Source organism: Engraulis encrasicolus, chromosome 22 (genome assembly GCF_034702125.1).
Source record: "Engraulis encrasicolus isolate BLACKSEA-1 chromosome 22, IST_EnEncr_1.0, whole genome shotgun sequence".
NCBI classification, from domain to species: Eukaryota; Metazoa; Chordata; class Actinopteri; order Clupeiformes; family Engraulidae; genus Engraulis; species Engraulis encrasicolus.
In genome coordinates, this window is record NC_085878.1 from 21,277,033 (window position 1) to 21,305,014 (window position 27,982).

At 42.7% G+C, this 27,982-nt stretch overlaps 2 protein-coding genes across 6 annotated transcripts; one reads left to right on the forward strand and one right to left on the reverse strand.

Moving 5' to 3' along the window:
• The first annotated feature begins 620 nt into the window (after positions 1-620).
• brd8b (bromodomain containing 8b) lies at positions 621-21,922 on the forward strand. 5 transcript variants are annotated; one of them, XM_063188143.1, is made up of 20 exons: positions 621-929; positions 1,526-1,622; positions 1,969-2,038; positions 2,375-2,424; positions 2,746-2,868; positions 3,277-3,357; positions 3,660-3,724; positions 3,888-4,030; positions 4,549-4,728; positions 5,120-5,216; positions 5,865-6,002; positions 8,558-8,715; positions 9,095-9,674; positions 9,895-9,932; positions 10,298-10,521; positions 10,684-10,725; positions 10,937-11,029; positions 11,279-11,347; positions 11,551-11,833; positions 20,735-21,922. In XM_063188143.1, exons 1-20 carry the CDS (start codon positions 911-913, stop codon positions 20,795-20,797), a joined length of 2,613 nt encoding a protein of 870 aa, XP_063044213.1. In that variant the 5' UTR covers positions 621-910; the 3' UTR covers positions 20,798-21,922. The 5 variants fall into 5 exon arrangements, with proteins under 5 accessions (XP_063044213.1, XP_063044214.1, XP_063044216.1 ...); XM_063188144.1 differs by having other exon boundaries at positions 622-929; positions 8,561-8,715; XM_063188146.1 differs by lacking the exon at positions 5,865-6,002 and having other exon boundaries at positions 623-929.
• On the reverse strand, positions 21,923-23,743 carry si:ch211-39i2.2 (DNA damage-inducible transcript 4-like protein-like). The gene is made up of 2 exons (XM_063188149.1): positions 23,449-23,743; positions 21,923-23,077 (listed from the first exon to the last, which is right to left on the reverse strand). Exons 1-2 carry the CDS (start codon positions 23,603-23,605, stop codon positions 22,620-22,622), a joined length of 615 nt encoding a protein of 204 aa, XP_063044219.1. The 5' UTR covers positions 23,606-23,743; the 3' UTR covers positions 21,923-22,619.
• Between the last annotated feature and the right edge of the window lie 4,239 nt (positions 23,744-27,982).

Consider the following 27,982-nt stretch of genomic DNA (forward strand, 5'->3'; position numbering starts at 1 on the left):
CTCCCTCTCGTCCGTCCTGGTCCTCCTGACATTAATTAGGATGGACTGGTACCAAGCCCCATCTTCCTGCTTAAGAGAAAGGCACACAGAGAACGCAGAGCAGATACACAGGCCAACCAACCTTTATTTGCCTATATGTCCAAGACCTAAAACACCCACAAATAGTTACTCATATATTTATTAGTTAAGCCCATGATAATTAGGCCTATATTTCCAATTAAATGATAAGTATGAGTAGGCCTACTGATTTCCATTTATAAACTAATGAACATACTATAAGCATTTCCTAATTACTGACAACTAAACTGCTTTGACAAAAAGGAAACAGGTTAAAAAGGGATATTTAAGAAGGATATTTCTCTCAGTAGCCTATGAATGTTCCTATGGCAGAACGCTGTGGCTGCTCCAAGGGCAAACATCGGAAACATTCAGCACCACATCCGTGGACAGCTCCCCTAAGAACAACTTGGTGTTGAAACGAAAAAGTGCCGGAATGGCGAGTTGGCGAAATGGCAGTAGGCTGTTGTCTGCAGAACATGGGTGGGTTGGTATCATCATATTCTAGATTTGTAGGCATATAAGCGAAAAATCTGTGGTGATACCAAGATCTATCCAACCACAGATTTTTCAAGGATTTTTTAAGAGAATTTTCTAGAAATGCTGATTTCTGCCAAAAAAAACAAACAAACAAGCAAAACATATTGCTTTAGCTTCAGTCACATCTCAGAACTTTATGAAAAGTGATCCCATTGTTTAGATATAATGCACCAAAAATAACTTTTTTCCATGAATAATACAAACCGGAAGTATTCTTTTACACATTGGTGTTCCGTCGTAATGGGACGTTTATGAATCGTGATTGTAATACAAAGTGGTTCCGTGGCCTGATGACATCAGCTTTGCGGACGAGATGTCGAGTGGAGTAGGAAGTAGGTTATAAGATTTTACGGAGTTTGCTATCATGTGCAATTTCATGGACATTGTTCTGTATGTCTAGATAATTAAGCTTTAGTGAGAAGATATGAACTGGAGCCATAATTTCATATAACGAAGCAGAAAGGCAAACGCGGGTGCCACCTAGCTTAGCTGTGTGTTGTGCTAACAATGCCAACTACTTAGCTAGAGTCTACTTGCAAAACATAAATGAATGAAACGGGAAATGTTGAGTTGGCTATACGTGTTGTAGAGGCAGTAATTGTATTTGAGCAGTTATTGCATTGTAGTTAATGTGCTGATTTGTGGTATGTTTGCGTTTTGGAAAGAGCCTGTGAAAGCTAATGTTGTCGTAGTGGGCTAACTACAAAATTAGCATAGGTAGGCTACCTATCAAAGCATTGTTCGTCTGCCACAGTATGCGTGACTGCACATCTGCTGTTAACGTTGGAAAACTTCTACGAGTCTGTTGGTTGGTTTTACTGTAAATTAGATGGTCACCACGTACTGCTGTTCCTTTTCTTTCCACCAACATCAATCCAAATTACCATCGTAACGATGCTATTGCATGCTATTGTTTTTTGCCCGGCAGAGCACAAGATGATGGCCCTTGGGCCCACTGAGCCCTGGTCCGTCAGGGAAAAACTGTGCCTTGCCTCATCTGTCATGAGGAGCGGCGACCAAAACTGGTAAGATGGCAACAAGAAGAGTGTTTTTAGAATATGTAGAGCTAATGTAATGCATTTGTCCCAGCTGTCCTTAAAGTATAGTAGACCTATATGTGCACACAAGTTCATACTCAATGGATGTGGACACCTGTCTATAGCGTAAAGAGGCAGTATACAGACCCATATCATATTTGTACACTTACCCCGGCCAGCGGCCACCTACTATTTTAGAATGCATCTTTATGCAATTGATTTATGTTACTTAACTTGACACGTCTTTGTTAATATGTTGGCAGAAGCACCTGCCCTGCTGTGTTACGTTTTTCATTGCCCACTTTGTTTATGTCACGTCCCCTCACTTGCACAGGGTGTCAGTTAGTAGAGCCATCAAGCCTTTCTCTGAGCCTGGACGACCCCCGGACTGGTTCTCACAGAAGGTACATTAAAATGACCATGACAATGTATTTGTATGTTTGCTAAACCCAACAACACTTGCTGTACAATAAAAATAAAACAAGTTGGCATAAAAAAATTCTGCTCTCCAGGTTTTGCTGTCGCAGTGTAATCAGTAACTTTGTCCTGTAGTATGTTGAGGTTAAGGAAATGCATGAAAAGTAACTATTTTCAGAATCCATTGTAGTTGGTTCCTTGCGACCACTAGGCTGACATTTTACTACAGGCTTTGAAGGAAGCCAGAAGTAAATATAACTAAAAGCAACTTTAATGACTGCACCTTTAAGTACTGATGTTTGACCACTCTCTACCCTCTACAGCACTGCGCCTCTCAGTACTCTGAGCTGCTTGAGACCACAGAGGCACCCAAGTAAGTCCCCATGCAGTCCTGTGTGTCAGCGACTCTGGTTACATGTGTCCTCCTTAGCAGGATGTGTGGCAAAGTTTGCCTATTTCATTTTACAGTCTTTCATGCATATCAAGTCAAGATCTTGAAGTCTGTCAAATCTGTGTGGGAAAAGAAGTTCATTTTCACTTTACTGTATGAGAGTCAAAATAGAGGATTTTTCATAATGTGGCATTACTGTGCAACATACAACACGCATCACTGTATATTGCAGGGATGTCAAACTCAGGCAGGACTCTTGCTCCCATCCTAGTAATTGTGTTTGTATGATGTGTGTGTTTCCAGGCGGAAGCGTGGAGAGAAGGGAGAGGTGGTGGAGACAATAGAGGATGTGATTGTGCGCAGACTGACCGCTGAAAGGATCGAAGAGCTCAAGAGACTCCTCAAAGACACACAGGAAAAGTACAGGTACTGTGGATGGATTTTGTACCAAAAAATGGACTAGTAGAGTATCATCGCATAGACATTTTTTAAAAACGGGAAGCATGCAAATGATAAACGTCAGTAAGTGAAATGACTGGAGATAAATTGCACCGGCTTAGGTCCTAGATAGCCCGGTCTTATTGATTTTGTGCAGAACGACTCTGCCTTCTGTACTCCAGTAAGGTTTGAAACAATATGATCTTATTTTACCCAATTGCTAACATTTTGCCTTAATGTAATGAGCCAGTGCCAACCTACAACCAGCGAGGTTACAGTCCCCACCCTTCAAGTCCCAGAGCAATGTGCTGTTCATTGCATCCTGGTATGTGGATGCTTCAGTGGGTTTTTAACAGGAAGTCAAATATTGTAATGCCTTTTCTTCTGGAATGACAGGAAGTTGAAGAGAGATGTGGAACTGATCCAGGCAGGCCACATGGACCCCAGACTGGAGGAGCTGTGGGGAGAGATTGAGCTGTAAGCCCGCTTTACCCTTCCTCATGTGTGTCTGTGTTCAGTGTTGCCAGATTGGGTGGTTACCCGCCCAATTGGGCTACTTGGGATGGATATGGCGTTTTTTTCTGCAGTTTTATGCCCATAGAAATCAATGCAATTTGTTGAAATTGGGCGGAATTTAGCGCCTCTTGGTGGTTTTTGAGCACCTTTTGGGTGGGATTTGATTAGACACATCTGGCAACACTGTCTGTGTTTCTTATGGTGGTTTGAAGAGTTTGTTTGATCATTGATCCCTTCCTATTTCTCTGATGTTTTTTTGACAGGAAACGGAAACAGGATGAGGAGGAAGCAGAGCAGAAGAAGAGAGCTACAGAAGCAGCCTATCAGGGTACGTCACACTCGGATTTGGCTGAAGAATTACGCGCACACACACAGACGCAGTACACAAACACGCGTGAACGTTTGCACACAGTCAATGTCAACTTGATGGCAATACCTTTTCCGCTCTGTGTCTTTCTCTGCTGCTCACTTACTCTGTTCTCTGCAATCAGTACGCCAGGCTGCTAAGAACACGCCCAAGCGTATCTCCAGTGTCTCGGTGCGTTCCCCGCTGGGTGCCAACTCTCCAAGCATGGACCCACCCAGTTCTGATGCTAGCCAGTCGCTGACAGAGGAGCCCTGTGCCAGCCCTGCGGTGAGTCAAACATCAGAGGCTGCAGGTCCTTCACCAGCAAGTCACTTGCAGAAAGACAAAAACTGCAAAACAAGGATTTATTACATTGTTAGCAGAGTTGCCATTGCTTGCTCTGCTTTATAACCCGATCAGATATGGTATAATGCAGCTTTCTGATAGTTTTGTCGAGATGTATCTTTATTTCTTGAAACAAAATCTGGCATGTACAGTAGTTTGGAAACTCTGAAGTCTTTTGAGGCTCTGATTTGTCTCCTCGCTTCCATTGGGTGCATTCCAATATGCAGACTTTCGTCCTCCCTTGCTAACTTAACCTGCTTGTGACCACTGACGACAGAAAATTATTTAAGTAATTTCAACAATTCTAATGGCATTTCCTCATTTGCATTTGGGATGGTGAATGAAGAACAGTCCCCCAAAAATTGTTGTAGCTAGGCTGACAGTGGGGAAACTTTATTGGAATTCACCCATTGTCTTCTCTGAATTTTAACCTCTCGCCTCCATTCCCATCGTGTCCTCAGGCTCCAGCCGTGGGCGTGTTCATGCCAGTGGAGGCAGTCGGGCCCAAGGAAAGCCTGGGGGCTCTAGTGGACGAGTCCCCACAGAAGAAGCTCCTCTCCCAGAAGGCCACACCGCCGCCATCCCCTCTGTTGTCGGAGCTCCTCAAGAAAGGCAGCCTTATCGCAGCCAGTCCACGCCTGGTGAGTGGGGGCGAGCTCAGGGGACAGGATGAGGGGAGATTTTGTGTGTGTGTGTGTGTGGGGGGGGGGGGTGGTTGTCTGTCCAGAGCTGAGCAGAATCACTCAAGTCGAACACCATGACATCTCATGTTAAGTGGGAAGAGGATTGACGGAAATTGAATGTGTGTCAGGTGCAACTTGGGGTGTGTGTGTGTGTGTGTGTGTGTGTGTGTGTGTGTGTGTGTGTGTGTGTGTGTGTGTGTGTGTGTGTGTGTGTGTGTGTGTGTGTGTGTGTGTGTGTGTGTGTGTGTGTGTGTGTGTGTGTGTGTGTGTGTCATAACCAGTCATAACCACACAAGCTTGTGTTTTGTATTACCACTTGTCACGCTGGTGCCAATGGTTGCGTTCACAGGTGGTGGATGGAGAGGTGGCAACTGCTCTGAGCAACGGCTCGCATGGAGTTGAGGTTCATGCTACGGCCTGCACCATCCCACAGGACATCACAACAGGTAGAAACACCTTGTCTGCACACACACACACACACACACACACACACACTCTCACTCACACACACACACACACACACTCTCACTCACACACACACGCTCTCACTCACACGTCACACATACTGTATGGTCTCTCTCTCGCATGGCCGTACCCTCTTCTGTCTCCTATTCTACAAACTGCTGCTCTCTCTTTCGCTTTTCTTTTTAGAAAAAGCTTTAATACTTTGCTAGAGCTTCTGCCTTATCTGTGTTTGCTACAGTTTGTATTCGCTTTGGCAAACACAGATAGGCCGTGGCCAGCCAAGCTTTGTTGTGTGTGGTTTTGTGTAGTCTGCTTAAGATTGCCTCTCTGTAGTGTCCTAGAAACAAGAGGTGTTTAAAGTAGAGGTACTTTTCTCTTACTCTGGTTTAAACACTAGTTATTCCCCTGTACCTAATGAATTGGATACACAGTTAGTACTTTTGCTTTATACGCCTCTGCCTAGAAGTGCCATGTGCTTTTCCGCATAGTTCTGTTTTGTGTGGCGTGCCGTGCCATGCATACAACCTTCATAGTCAGCGTGGGCAAAGGCTTGGGGTGATAGTGCTTTACATGTGTGTGTTCGTCTGTTTTGTGTCTTGTGTATGTGTCTCTGTGTGAATGTGTGTCAGATGCGCCCACTCTGTCCCGCCTCCTGGAGACCACCCCTCCGAGTCACCATGGCAACAGTGCAGAGCCCCCTGTTGTTACCCATAGCAACAATGTAGTAGCCCTCTCCCAGATGGAGCACCCAGCCCCACCCACTACAGGTCTTGGTTCTTCCTTTTTTCATTCTCTCTCTCTGTCTCCCTTTCGCTCTCTCTCTCTCACTGTTTGATCTGCATCCATACATTGGAAGTGACCAGAACGACGGGATATTAGCATTTCTCTTTTTGGTAAACCAAAGTGAATTCAAAAGAGGCAAAGTGAATTCAAAAGAGGCAAAGCGAATTCGGCGACCCAAGCTAAAAAGGGAAGTTTTAAAATCACTTAACTTCACGGAACTGTAATTAATTAATACATTGGGAAGTACACATTTTCAGGTGTCCCAGGTTGACAAGCCAGAGACACACTATGATAATGGGATATTTTTATTCATCACTTCATGATCAAGAAAAGCAAATTCATGGCGACGCTTCAACAACCTAGCTGACCTGGTCTCTTGGGTCACTTTCAGTCTGAGTGTACGGTCACTTTTTCATCTCCTTCTTCCTTTTACTCCTCCCCTGGACACACAGCAGGGGTATATACTGAATGTGCGAGTGAAAATGGTTTTCACATACAGCTCTAGGCCTTTTTATTAGAATAGCATGAAAAAGTTGATTTATTGCCATAATTCCATCAATAATGTTAAACTGTCATGGATTGTAGATTCATGGCCCAGTTTTTTAACTATTCCAATCATTAATTTTTTTCTTTTTATATACGTTGGCCTTCCAGCTAAAAAAAAAACATGAATTGGGGAATTCGCATCATTAGAATATTGTAATAAAATCACATTTTTCTTCATCAAAATTCGGGTCACATTAAATCAGTTGAAATTTGGTACTTTCTACATAACATGCAATGTTCAATACTTGGTTAGGACTCTCTGTCTTAATAACGGCCATGATGCGTTTAACATTGAAGCCAATGGCAAAAACAATTGAAAAATGAATGGGGTTTTATTTCTGTTGAGTTAGAATTAAACTGGTGAGTTAACACCAAAACGTGACATGGAAATCTACAGGGTATATTGAAGAGTGAAGTGTGGGGCACCAGGTCAAGAAACAAGAACAGCTGACAGCAAAGCATCAAGGATATCTGGGCTTCCATAACTCCCATGCACTGTTTTTGCCATTGACTTCAATGTTAAACGCATCATTTTTATTTATTTTTTTATTTATTTTTTTTATATCACATCATGGCCGTTATGAAGGCAGAGAATGTCCTAACCAAGTATTGAACATTGCATGTTATGTAGAAAGTACCAAATTTCAACTGATTTAATGTGACCCGAATTTTGATGAAGAAAAATGAGATTTTATAACAATATTCTAATGATGCGAATTCCCCAATTCATGGGTTTTTTGAGCTGGAAGGCCAACGTATATAAAAAGAAAACATTTAATGATTGGAATAGTTAAAAAACTGGGCCATGAATCTACAATCCATGACAGTTTAACATTATTGATGGAATTATGGAAATAAATCAACTTTTTCATGCTATTCTAATAAAAAGGCCTGGAGCTGTATTAAGTTGAAGGAGTTAGAGGTAGTTGGGACATAGAAATGCATGTCTGCGCCAGTGACCGAATTAGAGGGGTTGGGGGTAAAATAACACTAAGCTAAGAGGGTAACTATCTAAAAGCAAGGTAAGTTTAATGACAAAGATATGGAACCTAATATGAACATGTTATGTAATGGCAACTTGGATCCCATAACATTTAGGTTGAAGAGTTGTGTATGATGTTGAGCCTCGATTACTACGTGTTGTGACTAGCAACAGGAAAACGGGCCACAAGCAGCCAAGTGGCCTATTAAGTTAATCATAGTTTAATATTCTAAACTTTTTCAAAAATACTTTACACAGCAAAATGGCTCCTAAAGTTTCTCTTGAAGATGAAGTCGGCTCTTTTAAAGACAAAATGTCAGCGTTTAGATAAAACAATGCTGTTTTTTTTTTTAGCATTTTAGCATTGAGTAGCTTCTTCAACATCTCAACTTGAAAATTCTGCAAATAAATGAAATCACAAAAAAATAAAAATACAGAAGGTCACACACACTGGACCTCCTTTAGCTGTGATTACAGAACATATTTGGTGTTGCATTGTTTCAACAAACCTCTGCAGTGTCTGGATTCATTTCCATCTAGCAATATTCACCAAGGTCGTACAGTATGTTGATGATGGTAGAGTTCCCTGCTCCTTGAACCACTCTAGTGCAATGACTTTCTTCTCTTGTATTAAAGAACCATGTCAAATGGCACATCCCGTGGTCATGTAAAAAGTGTTGAGATATACTGGAGAAGGCTTTACACCATGTTCAGACTCTACCATCATCTCTTCATCTCTTGATGAAAACGTCATGCAATGCTGGAAGGAAATGCATTTTTGTAGAAGGCTATTGAATACAATAACAATAATAAAATACAACACCAAATGTGTGGAGTAATCAAAGCTAAACACGGTGCAATAGCATGGTGTGAGTGTGAGGCCTTTTTTTTTAAATTACCTTCTTTTCCCGCCACGATGTATATCTCTAATGGCAACGAGTGAGCCATAGTGTGTGTGTGAGTGGATGAAGAAGACTGACGCTGTGTCTGTGTGTGTGTATGTGGTGGCAGCAGAGGAGGGGTCCACGCTGGCGGTCCCCAGCCCCCATCAGGAGCAGCCCAGGGAGGGGGAGCTGGTGGAGGAGGACCTGGTGGCCCATGTCTCCTACATGGGCGACGAGCTCGACCTGGAGACTGTGGGGGACATCATCGCCATCATCGAGGAGAAGGTAGCACATACACACACACACACACACACACACACACACACCACATGGTTGGCCATTCTTGGACATGAATTCGGGGGACAAAAAATGCCCATCATGACAAACTGATTGATTTGAGTTGAGTGATAATATATATCATTTGGTTTTCTGAGCATTCAAATTTCTTTAAAGCTAATGTCACTTGGGCCTTTGGCACTATATACCTTTTTAAGAAATATGTACACACAGGCTCCTGTTCACACATGCTTCACACTTCCACACTTCCACACATCACCATTGTAGAAAATCACAGACAAACGCCACAAACCTCCTGTACTCATTTCACACACACCCTTGCAGCGCTTCTACCTGTCTTCTCACAACCACTCTTCATCCCACACAGGTGGACGACCCAGTGGAAGCCCTGGATGCGGCGGCCGTGGAGGCGGCCCTCTCCCTGTGCGAGGAGGCGGTGGCCGGGGGCCACACCCTGCAGGGCCCCTGGGAGCCGCAAGGCTTCAAGTCCCTGGAGGCACCGGGCCCCTCTGAGCCCCAGCAGCAGCAGCCCATCACCCCCACCGGACCATCGGCCCCCTCAGTGCAACCACCAGCAGCACTGGTGGCCTCTCCCGTAGCCACCCCCGCCATGGAGGCCAGCTGCCCAGCCCCCGCGGAGGACGAGAGGGCCATGGAGGTGGTGGGATCACAGCCACCCGAGGGTATGATGGAGTCGTCGGCCTCGGAGGGGGGAGAGGACTTAAGCCAGGGAGTGCTGGTGCAGGACAGGGGAATGGATCCTGGGGCTGCCTCAGGCGCGGAGGAGGGGGTGGTGGGCATGGAGGCCCAGGTGAAGGGGGAGGCGGAGGGAGAGGGGATGGAGGAGGGCCAGGCAGAGGAGAACCGAGCGTCCACCCCCACCAGCGTCACCGTCAAGCAGGAGAGGGAGGACTGGAGCCAGCAGGAGTCGCACACGCCGTGTCTGGGTCAGTTGGGCACTTGCTTATGTGCACACCAACCCACGCCCAAACGTGGGATGTGTCATGCACACACACACACACACACACATACATCAACAATGCATACATGTATGTATAGTACAAACAAACCTAAGCACCCATTACTCTTCACCCATTCGCTCATTCTTGTGTGTTTTTGTCACACCTACCCAAACATGTTATGAACTTTCTGTTCTCTCTCTCTCAGATTCTGAAGACAGCTCAGCATCAGGAAAAGATTCAAAGGTAAGAGGTGCGTGCGTGCGTGCGTGTGTGCGTGCGCACAGACTTTCAGATGCATACCTATGTAGTAGGCCTACTGTGTGTGTGTGTGTGTGTGTGTGTGTGTTTGTGCATCTAGAAGGGGGGAGCAACAGTTGGTAGGAAAACAATGAAATCACAAGTTGATTCCACAAAAAAGCGCAGCACAGACAATAAAAGTTGCGAAAATGCGAGCAAGTTCTTGTGTGTGTGCGTGCGTGCGTGCGTGTTTGCTTTTGTTTGCCTGTTGTGCTCACCCGACTCCTATGCCGTATGTGACTGTGTAGGAGCCTGACCTCTCACTATGCGTCTCCTCTTCTGCTATGTGGTGTGTGCGTGTGCGTGTGTAGGAGCTGAAGGAGGAGGACGGGGGCAGTGAGGTGGACGGGGAGGAGAGCCTCCTGGAGAAGGAGGGCGAGGGGGAGGGGGAGGGGGAAGGAGAGGGAGACTGCGAGGGCTCCTACGTGTCGGAGCTGGAGCCGCCGGCCAGCGAGAGCGAGGACGGCTACGGCACGCACTCCCAGAGATACACCACCGCCGACTCCACCGCCAGCAGCCCCGCGTCCTCGCAGTTGTAAGTCTACCACCTCGGTTCGTTAGTGAGTGGAGAAAAGTGAGAGCTTGTGTGTATTCAGATGTCACTTTTGGTGTGTGAAAGTGAGCGCTTCTGTATTCGTCATTTGCCATTTTCGTCACAATAGCATTTTTAGTGAAAGTCTAATTTTGTATTCAACAGTGAATACAGTTTACTGCGGTATCTTCAGTCATTGCATGTCCGGTCAGTCTGAGTGTCATTTTACAAATTCAATCATTGATTTCATCATAAGACACAACACACTTTTTACTAAATTAAATGGTTGTTTTCTCTCTCTCTCTCTCGCTCGTTCTCTCTCTCTCTCTCTCTCTGTCTCTCTCTCTCTCTCTCTCTTTCTTTCTTTCTTTCTTTCTTTCTTTCTTTCTTTCTCTCACGCGTTCTCTGTCGCTCTCAGCTCCATGTGCAGCGAAGACCAGGAGGCACTTCAGGCTCAGAAAATCTGGAAGAAATCAATCATGCTGGTCTGGCGTGCAGCAGCCAATCACAGGTCTGAATGCTTCTCATTGAGCCAATCACAGGCCAAAACATTTTATTCAGCTATATACCTGGTTGACATGCATTGTTTTGATGTATGCAGGATTTTTAAACCCATATGTATAATGTACACACTGTAGATAAAAGCTTCTGTTCAAATATGTTCCAGTAGATAACTTCACCTGCAAAATGTTGGTTTAACATGGGATATGGCATGAACAGCATTCAGAATGTGTTTTTTATGAATGTCTTTGTGGTGCAGGTATGCCAGTGTCTTTCTTCAGCCTGTGTCTGATGACATTGCCCCGGGTTACCACAGCATAGTGTACAGGTAGGTATTGACATTGCTGGTGTATAGACATAAATGCTGGCGTCAGTGATATGTGTATGCCTTTTATATTGAATTATTTTGAGTATATAATTACATTTTCCTTGTTGTATGAGTGGTACACTGACTATTTGTGGTGTACTCACTTCTGAGATAACTGGGCACCTCATCTCTCACACCCCCTTCTCCATCGCTGGTTTGGTTAGGCCCATGGACCTGTCGGCCATCAAGAAGAACATCGAGATGGGCGTGATCCGCAACACGTCGGAGTTCCAGCGCGACATCATGCTGATGTTCCAGAACGCCATCATGTACAACAGCTCGGACCACGACGTCTTCCACATGGCGCTGGAGATGCAGCGCGACGTGCTGGAGCAGGTGCAGCAGTTCCTGGCCACGCAGCTCATCATGCAGACCTCGGAGGCCAGCATCGGCACCAAGAGCCTGCGGGGCCGCGAGGGGGGGCGCAAGCAGGACCCCAACGAGAAGGTGATGCGCGCACGCACGCACGCACGCTCACAAGCACACACATGCAGTATGCACACACACAGGCCAGAAAATGACACACTAACACAGGCACACAAGCAGGACCCCAACGAGAAGGTGACACACACACGCGCACGCTCACAAGCACACACATACTGTTCGCACACACAGGCCAGAAAATGACACCCTAACACAAGCACACACATACTATACGCACACACAGGCCAGAAAATGACACACTAATATACACACACACTAAAATAAATGCTAACGGAATATGACTCACTAAAACAACTGCTACAAATGACACACTAACACACACATGCGCTGAGAACAGAAAATGCGACACTTGCAAATGCGAGCCATTTCCCATCGGGACTGAAAGCCAAATGGATAACGTGCACACTTGTATAATCAATGGCGCTCACCCAGAAATTCATTGTCACCGTCATGCATGCAAGTACACACAAGCCGAACAGATACTGCCAGCACATGTACAGAGGAGGTACAAAGCTTTCTCTTGTATACACGTATGCTTGTACCCTCACTAGATGTACTTACTCAAGCCTTTTTTAGATTGGATACAGTGTTTCCTGACTGTCCCAGACCCCCATAAAATCTGAGATGTAGAGATTGTGTGGATAACATTTGGGCTGATATTATAAGTCTTTGCATTGGAATAAAGCGCTCCCCTCATTTTAGGTCATTTCTCATATGCTACTACAGTGTACTACAGTATTTATATTTCAGATATTGTGAACTATAATGTTTTTAGCATGCATTGTGTCATCTATTAATGACAAAATCATGCAGGGACCCTGGCAGATAAACTGAGGTGTTGTGGTGTGATCACTGTAAGCGGGTGAAAACGGTATCAGCTCGTCTGGTCTGTGGTTACTTTGCTGGCTGTGTAAGCTGCATGCATTCCACAGACTATACGTGTATGTGTGTGTTGTGCGAGTGTGTACCATCCACATACATGTGTCATTTGCAAAGATGTCTTGTCCTCATTTCTTCTCCAGCTCTGAATATACACTCACACACATTTTCACACATACATGCACCTATCCACCGTACAATGATACAAGGAGTTTTATTAGATATTTATTAAAGTTCATTTCCCAATTGGAAAAGTACTTATAGGACATTATTTTCACAGACATGTTTGCACCTAGTGGACAATGTACACAACTGCAGTGCAACAACTCCTCTTGGGCTCAACGTCCTGTAGACATTGGGTGCTGTGCGCCTCGCCATGAGAACTGCGTATTATTCTGCATACCTCAAGTAGAAACGGGATGTGCAGTGCACACGCTGTGTACAGTGCACGCTCGGGTGGGGAAGGAGTGTGTATGTGTGTGTCGGGATGTATCGGTGTCAGTATCATTTGTCTTGGTATCATTTTTTAAAGAGTGTGTATGTCCATTGTCATTGAAAAACTGTGGAGAGAATGAGTGAATGTGTATATGTGTGCAATATTGCAGTTATTAATTTTGACTTATTATGAATAATGCCAAAAAAAAATCGAGGTAAGGTGTTAGCTGAACAGGAAGAGAGGGAGAGGGAGAGAGGAAGTGATCAACAGAAAACCATAAGTGCGTGTACTGTAGTGCTTAATTGAAGCGTTATGAGATTCAATAGCCGCTACTTGTAGATACAGCTATACCCTGTCCTTTCCTCTGGGTCAGCACACCAGAAATCCCCTGCGGTCTACCTGCTCACTCACAGACACACACATACACATACTCTCCAAAACAGTTGAGCGTTATTAGTCTTATCATTTCTCCCACCTTTGGGTGACTTCTCCTCCTCCCTTCTCTCCTCTCTGCTCCTCTCCCAATGTCATCCCTTCATTTCCCAGCTATTGTTTGTGTGTGTTTGTGTGTGCGTGTGTACATTCGTGAGAATATGACGGTGAGAGGTTGCATGCAGTTCTTGTTGTCACCAGTCATTCCTTTGTGTGTTAACTTCCCCTCTGCTGGCTTGTGTGGTTTGTGGCTGGCTGGCTGCCTCGTGCTAGTGTGGGTGTGGGTGTTTGAGTGTGTGGTGATCTCAATCCTGCTGCATCCCCAGTGTGACCAGTGAAACCGTTATCATTTCAACTCAGAAAAATACAATGAATCAAATGTGATTTTGAACATAAATGTTGGCTTCACAGCCTTTCATGTTTTGTTGTGGATTTTTTCCCCTTGTTTTTTATGATATTAATGGTGATGTGTCATTGTACATCATGTGTTTTGGATTTTCACCTCATACTATGAAGACGTTACATTTACCATTTTTACAAACAAAAAAACTACACATACTTGCTTCATTGTATAATTAGCAATGAACCAAGCACACAGAAGTTTTAGTGGATAGTGGGGAGGTGTTCACTTCTGGTGGAGTTTGCTTCAACCTTTCTTGAAATGATTACAAAATCATTACGGCCTGAAAAGCATATCAGAACTTGATTGGCCAAACTCTAGTTCCTTAGCCTAGTAAACTAGGCAAACTTAGCAGCAGGATTTTGCCTGACAAGTTGGCAACTGTGGCTTAGTGTTGAAAGAGATGGGCTTGAGGGTTGTAGGTTCGAATCCCACCCTTCCACTCCCTCTCTCACGCTATGCCTGAGGTGCCCTTGAGCAAGGCACCTAACCCAACTGCTCCAGAGACTGTAACCAACAACACTCTGTACTTTAACTGTGCTTCGCTTTGGATAAAAGTGTCGGCTAACTGTAATGTAATGTAATACAGCACAGTCAGAAACTATGCAAAAATCCCATTGCTCTTTCTGTGTGAAACAAGATTCTTTTTCTGTTTGAATACGAGTAGTGAATTGTTAGGGATTACTCACAGTGGCTGTATTGGTCATTACTTAAACTGTTTGAGCTCTTCATTGTCTTGTGGTGTGTGAACTGGTGATGCACGATATGAAAAATTTCAACCGATAACCGATAATTACCTGCTTCTCAGGGCTGATACCGATGTGTTCACATTTTCATATTTAATATAATATATTGATACAATCTACTTCTCAGCGGTGAAGAGCATCTTAACAGGGTCCATCATCACCTGGTACGGAAATGGCACAGTGCGTGAACAGAAAGAACTACAAAGAATAGTGCACTCTGCTGAGCGCAGTTAGTAAGTAAGGTTAAAAGTAAAGGTTAAAAGTAGGCAGTTTTAGTGATCTCAGTTCATGTTTCACTCATAGTCCATACAAACATTAAAAACAAAAGCCATTGCCTGGCTGGTGGTCATGTGACTCAGTCATGTGATAAGAGACGCCAAGTCACAGCATCAGACAGGCAGAGAGACTGAGAATTTCTGTCACAGGCTTGTTTCGCCTACCCGGCCTGAATGAAAATATAAAGTAAAAGTCGCTACTTTGCTTGAACGCAGTTCCCACGTTGTCATTAAATTAACCGATATTTTTATCGGGGAAATATTATATCAGGCCGATATTAAAAAAGGCCATATCGGACAATATTTTAGAGGACCGATATATATTGTGCATCTCTAGTGTGAACGCCAAACATTGGTTCCACAAATGGTTTGATGCCAGAAGACTAGTTTTCGTGCAAAAGTCTGGCTGACCAGGTTACTGGTTTAGTTAACTCAAATTAACCCTATCCAGACCGGGCTTTTTTGGCATTCCTGGGACCGGGGGGGGCTCTTTTGACCCCCCCCTCATAACTTAGGAACCAAATGCCGTATGACCACCAAACTTGGAGGGGATGATCTTCAGCCAAAGATCTATGAATGACATCAGTTTGGTGTCATTATTGGATATTATGACATCATTATGACGTCATTTCCTGATTTTATTGCCCAAACTGTCACCTTAATGTATTTTCCATCTAACTTGGGTAATGCACATCAATTTTGGTTATTATGTGCTTCAGACCACTTCAAATGTTCACAAGGGTGTCTGATGCTAATGAAAATGTAAAAAAATATGAAAAGTGATGATGAGACTTAGATCAGTGATTTTTGGTCAGGCGTACCTGTCAGAAAACCGTTGCCATGGCAACAACAAAAATTATAAACCTTATCTTTAAAACTTCATTTTAGGAAAACTCACAAAGTTTCGTAGTCATAGCTTTAGTCATTCAGGAGTTATACAACATCAAAGTTGGTGCGGGCACTTTTAGCCCCCCCCCCGGTCTGGATAGGGTTAAGACCATAGCACAGATGGATCCAAAAAGGATTGTGATAAATGTACTCGTGTGTCTGTGTGTATGTGTCATCCACTTGAAAAAAGAAACTTGCTTGTGGTTTTGTATACACAATGGACCATGCTGTCCTTTCAGTCCAAGCTATGCAGATGAACAACAGATGCCCTTTATGGCCGGTTGTTGAGTTTGTCTCGTAAGACACAAGCTTCTGTGTACCAGGTATGTAAAGCTAATGATCACTGGGGTCCAGCTGGTAAGAGTTATTGTTAGTGTTTGTGTGTGTGCGTGCCAGAGTGCGAGCTTGTTGCAATTGGCATGCATGTGCCTGCTTCCCTGTATGCGCTATGTGCCTTTCCCACTGTGGTCAGTTGTGTATTCCCGCTACTCTCATTGTGTGTGTCTGTTGTGTTTTGTGCTTTCTGAAACTGTTATATGTGGGCACCCTCCTCATTGTTTGTGTGTGTGTGTGTGTGTGTGTGTGTGTGTGTGTGTGTGTGTGTGTGTGTGTGTGTGTGCAAACTCCTCGCTGTGCACTGTGAGAGTATGTATGTGTGTATGTATGTATGTATGTGTTCTTTCCTCCTCACTATGCCCCTGTGTGTGTGTGTGTGTGTGCGCGCGGGCGCGTGTGTGAGTGTGTTTTCTCCTCTCACTGTGCTGTTTGCCCCTCTGCAGGACTCTATCCCCATGGCCTCTCCCGCTTTCCTACTCTCTCTCTTTGTAAGTATACAGGGATAGGCTCAGGTTAAATATGCGCACATGTACTGTACATACATGCCCATAAACACCCAAAGAGTGGGGGAGACACTTGGTGTGCAAAGCTCAACAACACCAGATTCATATATACTCAAATCTGCCGCACATGCAGTCAGGGGGAAGCAATATGGTGTGCAAAGACACATACAGAAGCGCGTATACACATTTTACGTTGTCCCTCCCTCTTTCTCGCTCCCTCCCTTTCCCACTCTTTTTGTCCTCCTCTTTGTTGAGAAATCAGTGAGTTTGGTCATCCTTGTATCATTTGATGAGCCCTGTTTGGACACTTGCCTGTATGTAGACAGCAACGTTTTTAATCATACGGAGCAGACTTAAATGTACTTAAAACTCAATATCTTAGATACATAGACTTCCATTGATTGTCATACTATAACAGCAGCATCACTTGTTGTAGGTTACTGAAATTATACAGGGAAAAAATCTGAAGAAGATCTTGGCACCTGAAATAGAATATGGAATTCTAGAATATGTTCATTCATTCATTCATTCATTCATTCATTCAGTCATTCATTCATTCATTCATTCATTCAATCATTTTTTTCTTGTTCTCTTTATTCTCCGTGGTTACAGGGACAGAACCAACATCATTCATAAATGTTACCTTTTTCATGAATACTTTCCACCACCATTCAATTCTAAGTATTCATTATGACTGGAAAATGGCACTTTTCATACATGAAGAGGGGGATCTTCTCCATGGTCCGCCATTTTGAATTTCTAGAAATAGACACTTTTAGCTGAAAAACGTATTGTACTTTGGTCATATTGTAAATATTAGTTTATTATTTAGTAAATATTCATGAAAAGATCAAAAGTGGCAGTAGGCAGCAGAGTTTCAATGAGCAGCCTAGTTGCAAAACCTACTCTAGCCATCATCCTACACAGTGCACCTTTAACGCAGATCGGTGCTAGAACCATTAATGACGTCATCGAAAGTACCAAACCGGTCATAGTACCTTGTGCCCATAAGCGCCACATTTGCAACTCTGATCTTGACCAGCACCAAAGTGTAGCTTCTGCTGTTCATGAGAGAAACTGCATCTTTTATCATGAGAAACGGCATCTTTTGTCATGGAAAGTTGCATATTTTGTCGGGCTTCTAGGGACATGAGAATCCTGGTGTTTTCAGTAGGCTCTTTACCTAATTGTTTTCAACACCAAATGATATCAGCACCATAACATGAAACGGTAATAATATATTTTCAAGAAATGTCTTCACTCACAGTTGTAGTGTAAGCAGATGTAGTGCTAAACAGACGTGTCCTTTGTCATGAGCTCATTGTTCTAGTTACCAGAATTTAAAAAATAGATCGCCAAAACACAACGTGCTTTAGGCCTACTGAACTTATGACTTATCCAGTGAAATGTAATAGCCAGATCGCCAGATCATTCCAATGCACTGGACAAATAGATCGCCAAATACAACAGGCTTTAATGAACAAATTTAACCATTGCCTCACTGATCAAAATTTTAAGAAAGAAGAAAAAATGGATGAAGACATTGTATTGTCCTCAAAATGATGCATGGTACCTTCTGTAGTCCAGTAGCTGTATCTACTCTTGTCTATGGCTACTCTAGTCATCTCCTGCTTCTCCTCCCAACTTCAACATGGCTTCATGAAAAGTAAGTAACATAACATGCATCACCAATGCAAAGTAAAGGCATCAAGTCCAGTGTCCTATGGGAGCGTGATACTATCCTCGTCCTTCTTTTTCTGGGGCATTTAGTCGCAGCTTGTATTTGTGCACTGCTGGTATCTTGATAGCGCTAAGGGAACCCCATTTATTCTCAACCTCGTATGGTCTCCTAAAGAGGTGTTCATCCTATGAAGCATGGATCCCAGTAAAGAACCCTATGAATAGTCTCTGACAAGGATATCCTAATGTGGGCCACACCCATCTCCACAAGAAAAGAGGAGTTGCATATGAAGGTGTGAATTTGTCATGTGGAGAGAGGGGTGTGGTCCATATTAGGGATGTATCATTTTCATTTCACTCAGTGGACTTCATCTCACCTTGCAGCATTCGGTTCGTTTCATATTACAATTTTACTTTTTAGATGCGTCCTACAGTAGCATCTCTATAAGAGGGTATGTCCGTCCATCGGTCTGTCTGTCTGTCTGTCAACTGTTTGGTTGTGTATGTACGGTAATTGTTGAACACAGACATACCCAGAAAGACGACATCATGGCTTCAGCTCACCCAATCATCAAATAACATTTCCTTGTTTTCGGAACTGTCGGCTATAAGCTAACCTAGTTGCTGGACTTAAATTAATTTTAACAGAGGCAGTCGGTGGCGAGAGCCGGGCCAAGATTTCCTGAGTCAAACATAAACGCATGACGCGCCTCAGTTCAAGAACCAAGCGTCTTTTCTTGAGCTCTTTGTTCAAGATCTTGCCAAGTTTCATTCAGTGTTTTCCATTCGTTATTGGGCACATTTTTCAGGTCTCTTATAATCTGCCCTCTTGTTTATATTCCATGTTTTAGATGGTGACGATCCATCATGAAGGTAGTCTGGTTCCCAAAAGCTCACGTTTGCCTGAATGTCAAGTCAAGTTTGCTTTATTTTCAATTTCTTTGCATACACTGGTCATAAAAAGAATTTAAATTGCGTTTCTAACTTTACCTTTCATAAACATAGACATACTTAAGGTATAGACATAAACGTAGACAAGCAGTGATTAAAGTGCAAGATAGGACAACAGATCACAAGACGTATAGTAAGAACATTAAAAGAGGTATTTGTGTTGTAGGTATATTTACATTTTCCTCTCTGTAACATTGTGACGTAGAATTATGACATTTAACATTTGCATTTTGTTGAAGACACTAAACCAACAAGGTACCCACTCTGTAGATGTGGCTAGTGTTGTATACTCACTTTGGTTTTCTGTGTTTGTAACACATTAGGTCTCCTCGACCCAGGCATTTGTTTTTTAACCTTTGAGACACTACTGATTTGTCAGAGCTTCATCGCCAAATAACCCCATTTTAAGACTTGGACACACGCACCATGACATAATGGGCTAAGGCGCCATATCACAAATCGGGGGACACCGGTTTCATTCTGACCCTGAGCTCATGTCCTGATCCTTCTCCATATCTCTCTCCCAATACTTAACTATCATTATCTCACCCTGTCCTGTTTAATGGCGGAACAAAGAGCCTTGGAAGCATGTTAAAAAAGAATGCAGTATTTTAAAGTCAATGGACAACAGCACAGTCAGAAAAAGCTCTAGGGGAGATGGTTAACAATAAGAAAAATAAATAGAATTTAATTATTTTATGCAAAGCAAGGGTTGATAAAACAGGTGTATCTGGTATATCTTTCAAGTGTGTGTGCGTGAGTGAGAGTGAGTACGGAGTGCTTGAGGGGAAATAGTGCTCCGAAGTGAATAAGCTACTTTCACAAAAAATAACATTGTGGCTATGAATTATGTATGACACTGTATTCTGACGAGTAGTTTCAGAGATTAAGGTTATAGACTAAAATTTGAGGCTGCTATTTTTAAGGAAATTATTATACTGAAAGTAAAGTAAATGCTTAAATACACACATCAACATAGTGGCAGCATCTCTAACTATTTCTCTCTTCACTTTCTGTCACTGGTGCTTACAGACACCTTAGAATATTGCTCTTTCTCTCTCTCTCTCTCTGCCACATGCACACCCTTTCTCATGTGCAGTGCAAGCATAGTAAATGTGCATGTTTTCTGAAAAAGTGGTTTTAATTACCTGCTCCGCCTTCTGTTTCTGATGCCAGTCTCATATGATTTAATGTTCCCTCACTCCTCTCTCTCCCTCGCTCTTGCTCGCTCTCTTTCTCTGTCTCTGTCTCTCTCTCTCTTTCTCTGTCTCTCTCTCTCTTTTGCTTTCTCTTTCTCTCTCTCTCTCTCTCTCTCTCTCTCTCTCTCTCTCTCTCTCTCTCTCTCTCCGACATCGATCTCTGTCCCATCACTCTTCAGGATGGCGGCACAAGGGGGCGCCGTAGTGCTATGGAAGCTGACATGAAGATGAAGAAGCCCTGACTTGAATGGACACACTACTACGTTGAAAGGAGGAGTGCTGCCTCTGGTCATGTGGTTGTGCTGACTTCATCTCCTCTTCCACGGACAGGAACTTGACCCTCTGAGCTCAAACTATGATTCAGGATATCTACGCACTTGATCATGCTCAGGCAATTTTATCATGAAGAATGTATCATTGCCATTATTATTATAATTGATAATAATATCACTCTACTGGTCAAGCTTAGGTGTTGTGTCAGTTTACCCACTCTACATGTATCTCATATTTCTGAAGATGGTCTAGTTGGGACGTCGAAATGTAGCTACTGATTTGTTAATTGCAGTTTGCAGAGACATGATGACTCGCTGTTGGCGATGTTCCATGGTCAAACAAAATCCTTTCTGTTGGCAGGGCACCTCAGATCTCATATAACAGCAACACTAGGTTCAAAAACGTTCTGTATGTGTATGTGTTGTTAAAATCAGAACATCTGCGATTAAAGGGATGGTTTGAGTTTTGTACTGTAGGTATGTAACGGTATATGATGTGTGTGCTAAGGTGTGGAAAGCAGACAGAAGTGTTTAGCTATTGAAGAGTGTTTGCTCGCTTCCTACATTAAGACCAATGCAGACCCTAACCCATTAGGTAGGGGGTTTGTTGTTCTTGGTGTGGTAGACAGAGTTTAAATGTTACATTGCCAGAATGTTATAGCATTTCTAAGATGGTTGTTTATGCAAGCCATACAGTAGGTGATTGATCGCTAAGGATAGAAACTGCAAGCTTAAGCAGATTTTCCAGCAGTGACGCGCGACTGTCCTACCCCCACCAGTAACACACGAGGCTGTGTGCATGCAAATGGATGGAGACATTTGTCATGACTGCAGACTTGAGAAGATGTAGGCCTCGTGACAATGTAAAGTGCGCTTTTGTACTTGGCGGAGCTTTAAAAAAAAAAAAAAAAACACCACCACATGCAACCCATCGATACCACAGCATCTGAGTGTGTGCAAGGTATTTGTGGAAAACTCAATAGCTAGTTGTGTACATATAAGGCGGCAGTATGTGTACATATTTTGTTTTGTATGTTATTTTAAAGGCTGTATTGTCTTGTCACAGTTGATTAAAGAGATCATGAAACAACTTGATTTCATTCATCTGGAATTGTATTTCCATTTATTTATTTTTTAAGACAAATTTTCAGAAGGAACACTCACATGAGTTCTGACGTAACAAAAAACAAAAACATATCAAAAACATGTGAGGTCAAGACCAGCTTGCTCACCACATAATAAGCCATCAGCTTCAAAAGAACAGCAAAACCATCAAATGAAACACTCAAAACAGCGCAGACTAAACATTGCTTTCCAATGGTCAATGACAAAACATTCTTCACAGTCGTTTTAACATAGCATTTCCAATAGTGGAGTAGGGCCCAGTTTTGCAATGAAAAAGCCCATGACCTAATAGTGTTTGTGGTCCTTACTAATCAGCTAGAATAAAGTTGAATAAAAATTACACTTAGGCTCTGACTGACCCTGCTGATTGTCATAGACTACTAGTGTTCCATCTTATCAGTGCTACATTCAATACATTCCAGTGTCCATCCATATGCAACTTAATTCCATTTTGCGTACTTAATTGGCATATTCAGAAGCCTATCCACAATGACAAGACTATGTAATCACAAACTAATCTCAATCATCATTGGGCCCACAGTGGTTGTGCAATAAAGTAAGGTGTGTGCAATAATGTGACGTAGCCTACAAAGAAATGTGCAAAGAATAAAAACGTAGAACACTAAACAAATGAGAAGAACCAAAACGTCTAGAACGTCTTAAACGTCTAGAACCAAGAGCTGTGCTCTTGAATGATGGGACTAGCAGAGGAGTAGAGTTTCTGCTTGACGAGTCGGTAGTCTGGTCGGAGGCGCATAACGTTGTTGGTCCCGAATAGGTTCCTGAGAGGTGGCCATCCCTCCTGGTCTGGTCTGAGAACAACAGAAAGCTCAAATGTCGGCGTGAGGCTATCGGCAGGGATGACGGTGCCAACTTTCTGAAGAGTGCCTTTGGCCTCAAGGAACACATGGATTAGTGCGCCACGGAGCCCGCACGGTTCGTCGCTGGAAGCGGCGAGGATGTCTTGTGCGATGGAAGGGATCATTCGCCGGGGAAGTAACAGCTGACGACACCTGAGACTGGCTGTCTTGGCACAGGACAAACAGCTCTCAATTCGACGGATCAGGTCAAGTTGGAGTCTTCGCTCTTCCCCTTCCTCCTCGAAACTGCAGTCTGATCCTAGACCTGCGCATACAATAAGGACATTAGTCATGGTCATCCTACAGCCTTGAAACTCGTTGATCAGCAGTAGGCCTACGCACACAATTACGCACACTGCCTGGCAAATCGGAAAATGATCACAGTCAGCCGTTTCTGGATATAACAGACTCATCATGTGGTTTAGTCAGGCGACGCGATGGACAAGATTAACCTTTGTTTCAATTGTCAATTGAGAGATAAAAGGAATTCACGGGCTTAGGCTACCAGGATCAGTCCATTTTAACTATGGCTATTGCCCCAGTGTGAAAGGAGGCCTATATAATTCCCCTAACATGTTCCTACTGCGTGCGCAAAACACTTCAAACAAAAAATAAAACATTTGGTGGGCTACTCACTCGAGGAGCTCATTGCTTTCTTGAGTCCACGGCCGGTTTGCTGCCCGGCGTTTTCATCCGCGACGAATCGCTGGACAAACTTTCTTAAAAAGTCTCCAACTGTCTCCTCTTCACCGGACATCCCTGGTCCCAGCACAAGAGCGGGTGTATAGACCATTCTTCTTTGTAATTCTCCGCTACTCCAGCTACCTTGGTTTTAGGTTGTAGTATTTCATCCATTGCTTGTGAGTGTAGAATGAACGCAGTTGAGAGCCGCGTCGGCCGTGTTTATATGCCCGTGCAATGTTGCATCAGCTGTTGCCTACTCTCACGCGTTGAGGGCGGGCCTCCGTTGCCATGAGCACGTGCCTATGAAGTCAGCTGGTCGTCTCGCTCAACCGGCAGTCCTCTTGCATGGCAATAGCTTACTATGCCAATGATGGGCTAAGGGATTTATACATGAAGTAGGCTATTTATTGTTTGTGTTATCCAGATTTGTAGCTTATTTCGTATTGGTCGGATGACATAAGTAGGCCTATATCAGGCTATTTATATGCCGCAGCCAGCTATAGTCTACAATTAAAGAAATGAACAAAAATAGGCCTATATAGGATGCACACACACGCAAATGCATCTTATAGGCCTATCATTGTAACAGGTAGGCCTAAGCCTACACAACATGCATTCCTTGTTCCAACAGCCATTTGTCATTCAATAATAGGCTAAATTAAATAAAATAAAAGGTCAAAGCCTATCTAATCACACACATCCACACACTCAAGTAGGCCTATAGGCCTACTTCTCAAACCTCAAATACAGACTAGGCTACCTACACACACAAATCACGGCCATACACACCCACATAATGCTGTAGCCTACAAAATGTTGCTTTGGTAGCCTAATTTAGTGCAGTGATGGCACTGGGCGAAAGCTGCTTGTCAGTCTGTTTGTCCTGGTTTTCATGGAACTTTTTACCATTTTGATACCGTATTATTATTAGGTTGTTGTTGTACTGATAATAATTCTACTTAAGATCAAGCTACATGTACTGTAGCCTGGCAATGTAAAATATCAACAGGGCCGAACAAGATTATATTAATCAGGCCAAAAACTGACAGATAATAGTCGTAGACTGGAAAAGCACTGAATTTGGTTAACTCAAACTGCCTCATTTAACAAAGGGTATATTGTTATTCTGGTGCCCTTGCACCATACACTGCTAGTCTAGACAGCATCAGGTGATGCACACATTAGTCAGCTGAAGATAACACAGATAACCCAGCCCAAGGCCGTCACTCCACAGGTAAGATCCAACCCACCCCTATAGCTGCAGAGGAAGGCTGGCCTTCTTCCGTCATCATAGCCAGTTAAAACCAGACAGCCACTCCCCTTCTCTGACGAGTCAGTTATTCAGTGCTTTGGGGTTTTTTCCTGACGTGACTCCACTCACACGCCACTTTGTCTTTCGACACACGGAAGCTGTATAATTCATGTTTCACAGGAAAGCAGAAATGTGGTCTAAAATACACTGTAACAGAGCTGGTGAAATTATTGCCGGTTCCTTCGGTGAGCTGAGTCATGTAGGGAAGTTCCAACGTAGCCTTAGAAATGAAGAGGCTTTCCTTATGACTCGGCTATGCCTAGTACACAAGTCACACCAACCTCCTTTTGTGTGTGTGTGTGTGTGTGTGTGTGTGTGTGTGTGTGTGTGTGTGTGTGTGTGTGTGTGTGTGTGTGTGTGTGTGTGTGTGTGTGTGTTTGAGAGAGAGAGAGGGGGGGTATCAAATCTTCAGATTTGTGTGTTAGTGTGGGGTATAAACCGTGGTATTGAAAGTCTTTTTTGATGCGTTCAAACTGCGTCCATGTTTTGAGAATATCAAACATCTGTAATTCAAAATCCACAAATGAAGAGCTCTTTTCCAAAACGCTATATCCACCATTTTTGACTTTTTGCATTTTAATATTGGAATTGACTAGTAAGAGGTCCTATCATCTATGTGTGAATTCTTGCCATTCAAATATTTTGAGAACATACTTTAAATCCTCTATAAAAATGCATTTTGCAATGCATTTCAATGGAATGCCTAATACAAAAATGTCAATTTCCCAACAATCTATAAAATGGATATATCACATTTTGGAAAAGAGCTCTTCAAATATTCATCAGTATTATTTGATTTCACTTTTTTTCTTGTATTTAAACATAAACAGACTTAGGAATTATTTACTGTATGTGATGGAACATCTCATTACACAAAGAAGTATTTCAATTAGTTCATATAAAGCTTGTGCATATGTTATTACAATTTTATTATAGTACAAAGAAAGGTTTTCAAGATTACTGTGATGATGCCATTATTACTAGGAGTAGGCAGTAAATTAGACCTTATAATATTTGTAAATGTTAGATTCACATGCAGTCACAGGTCACCACTTACCGGTACATGTTCTTTTTTCATTTATTATTTAGAAGGAAAAAAACAACAGTAAAGTTGTATGTAGACAATGAAACATACAATTCTGTATCTAGACTTGAAAATGTAAAGAGGTGGAATGGGATGTTGCCACAGCCTGAGGGCAAGGGGAGCAGTCTTTAACCGGATGGGGCCAGTTTTCAGGCCCTGTGGTGGTAGGAAGTGTTCCATGTGGATGGGGGTATCCACCCGTACTGTCCCTTACTCCCACATCCAGGTACTATGTTTGTGTTTAGGCAATTGGGACATGGACTGACCTTAACTGTAAATATATCTGTGAAGGTGATGACAATGGAAGGTGCTGTCAAAAGGTTCATTTTGTGATTTTAGTTGTTTGTGTATCTGCCCCTTTGCAAATGTAATATTTTCAGTGTAATATAAAGTAGGGGCCAATTAAACTAAAAATGGCAGGTTTGACCAAAGTACAGTATTCTTTCCAGTCAAAGCTGTCTATGACTGCTAATACAAATTGGCGGACATGGAGAAGTATTCAAGTCAAAATGAATACTTAGAAAATGATGGTGGTTGATAGTAATTAAAAAGGTAACATTTGTGAATGGGCAACATACATTCTGGAAACAAACAACTAAAACAACACACATACTTTACCTTTATGTCAAAACAAAACTTCATTGCAAACTGGATAAAAATGTGATAATAAACTTTATCAGTAATCATCTTGAGAAACTGACGCAGTTTACTCTCCATCTTGAGTAATGTTTTTGTGATGAACACACAATGTCTTCCATTGAATTAGGAAGGGACTGACAATATGGGCCATTCCAAGCCATCTCAAAACAGTAATTTGTTAATAAATACATTTTCGAAAGAATTTGACCAAAGCCTTTTTAGATGTTTTGAATGGTCCCATGATCAGTACAGGTGAACTGGATTGTCAGGTTTGTCAACCGTCAGTCAGGTGAGACATCAGCTGCTTGGGACAGCATGTGATTTCAGTCATATGGAAAGTGTGCTGTTTTCTCTGAACTATTCTAACTATTCATATTAGCATTACAATGGAAAAGCTACTAACTCCTCACTCACCAACTCATCAGTCTTACTCGGTTCAACACATTAAAGGTACACTGTGCAAGCTTTTAAGTTGTTTATTTCTAGAAGTCATGCTACCCGTTCACTAATGTTACCTTTTTCATGAGCCATCATCCAAATTCTAAGCATTCATTATGACTGGGAAAATTGCACTTTTCATACATGAAAAGGGGGATCTTCTCCATGGTCTGGCATTTTGATTTTCCAGAAATAGGCCTTTTAGCTGCAAATCTTACTATGTGTTAATCATACTAGTAAATATTAGTTCATTATATAGTAAATATTCAAGAAAAGGTTAAATTTGGCAGTATACAGCACAGTTTCAAAGAGCAGCATAGTTGCCGTACCTTTTTTGACCATTTCCTACACAGTGTGCCTTTCTATATATTCATTACATAAATGTTATCGTATTTGCATGCCCAGGTCTTTTAGCCCTTTTTCAGTCCCTAGGGGTTGTGCAGTACTTTAATCTCCCAAGCTGTCAAGCCACTGTGGGCCGTGAAATCATTTTCTAAAAATCTATACAGTATTTATATATACAGTATATATAAAATCTAAAATTGTATTTCTCTGTGTGTGAAAATAAAATAAAGCTCTCTCCTGCCTGATATGCATTGCTGGAGTGTCTTTCAAAGCAAAGAGATAGCCTTAATGGTGCAGCACACCATTGGTTGTTGACTTTTTAGTTGTATTCTTTATACCTGTAGTGGCAAAGATGGGCCACGGACATTTGCGAGATTTTTTATAGATATCTAATCAATTAGTTCCTTGAGCTATGGAATATACGTGTATAGAGAATTAGATAAACAGATGAATAAGTATCCTGAAAGAAAGAAAGAAAGAAAGAAGAGCTAAATGAGTTTCTGATGCAACCATGAAAAGTGTGGCATCGGACATCTGTGAGATTAATTTGTACAGCCAAAATGCAGCCGTATTGTGTTCTTTGCTTCTGTGCTAAAGGTTTAACTTCAAATACATATTCACGGCACACTACACAGCTTGACATTAAAACTTTTATTTTCAACTTCAGT

Excerpts from the sequence above, each read along its gene's own strand:
- brd8b (XM_063188143.1), top strand. Across the intron at positions 5,217-5,864 it reads CCCACAGGACATCACAACAG|ATGCGCCCACTCTGTCCCGC; the intron begins GTAGAAACACCT and ends AATGTGTGTCAG. Across the intron at positions 9,675-9,894 it reads GTCGCACACGCCGTGTCTGG|ATTCTGAAGACAGCTCAGCA; the intron begins GTCAGTTGGGCA and ends TCTCTCTCTCAG.
- si:ch211-39i2.2 (XM_063188149.1), bottom strand. The coding sequence starts at position 23,605 with ATGGTCTATACACCCGCTCTTGTGCTGGGACCAGGGATGTCCGGTGAA. Across the intron at positions 23,078-23,448 it reads GAAAGCAATGAGCTCCTCGA|GTCTAGGATCAGACTGCAGT; the intron begins GTGAGTAGCCCA and ends TTGTATGCGCAG.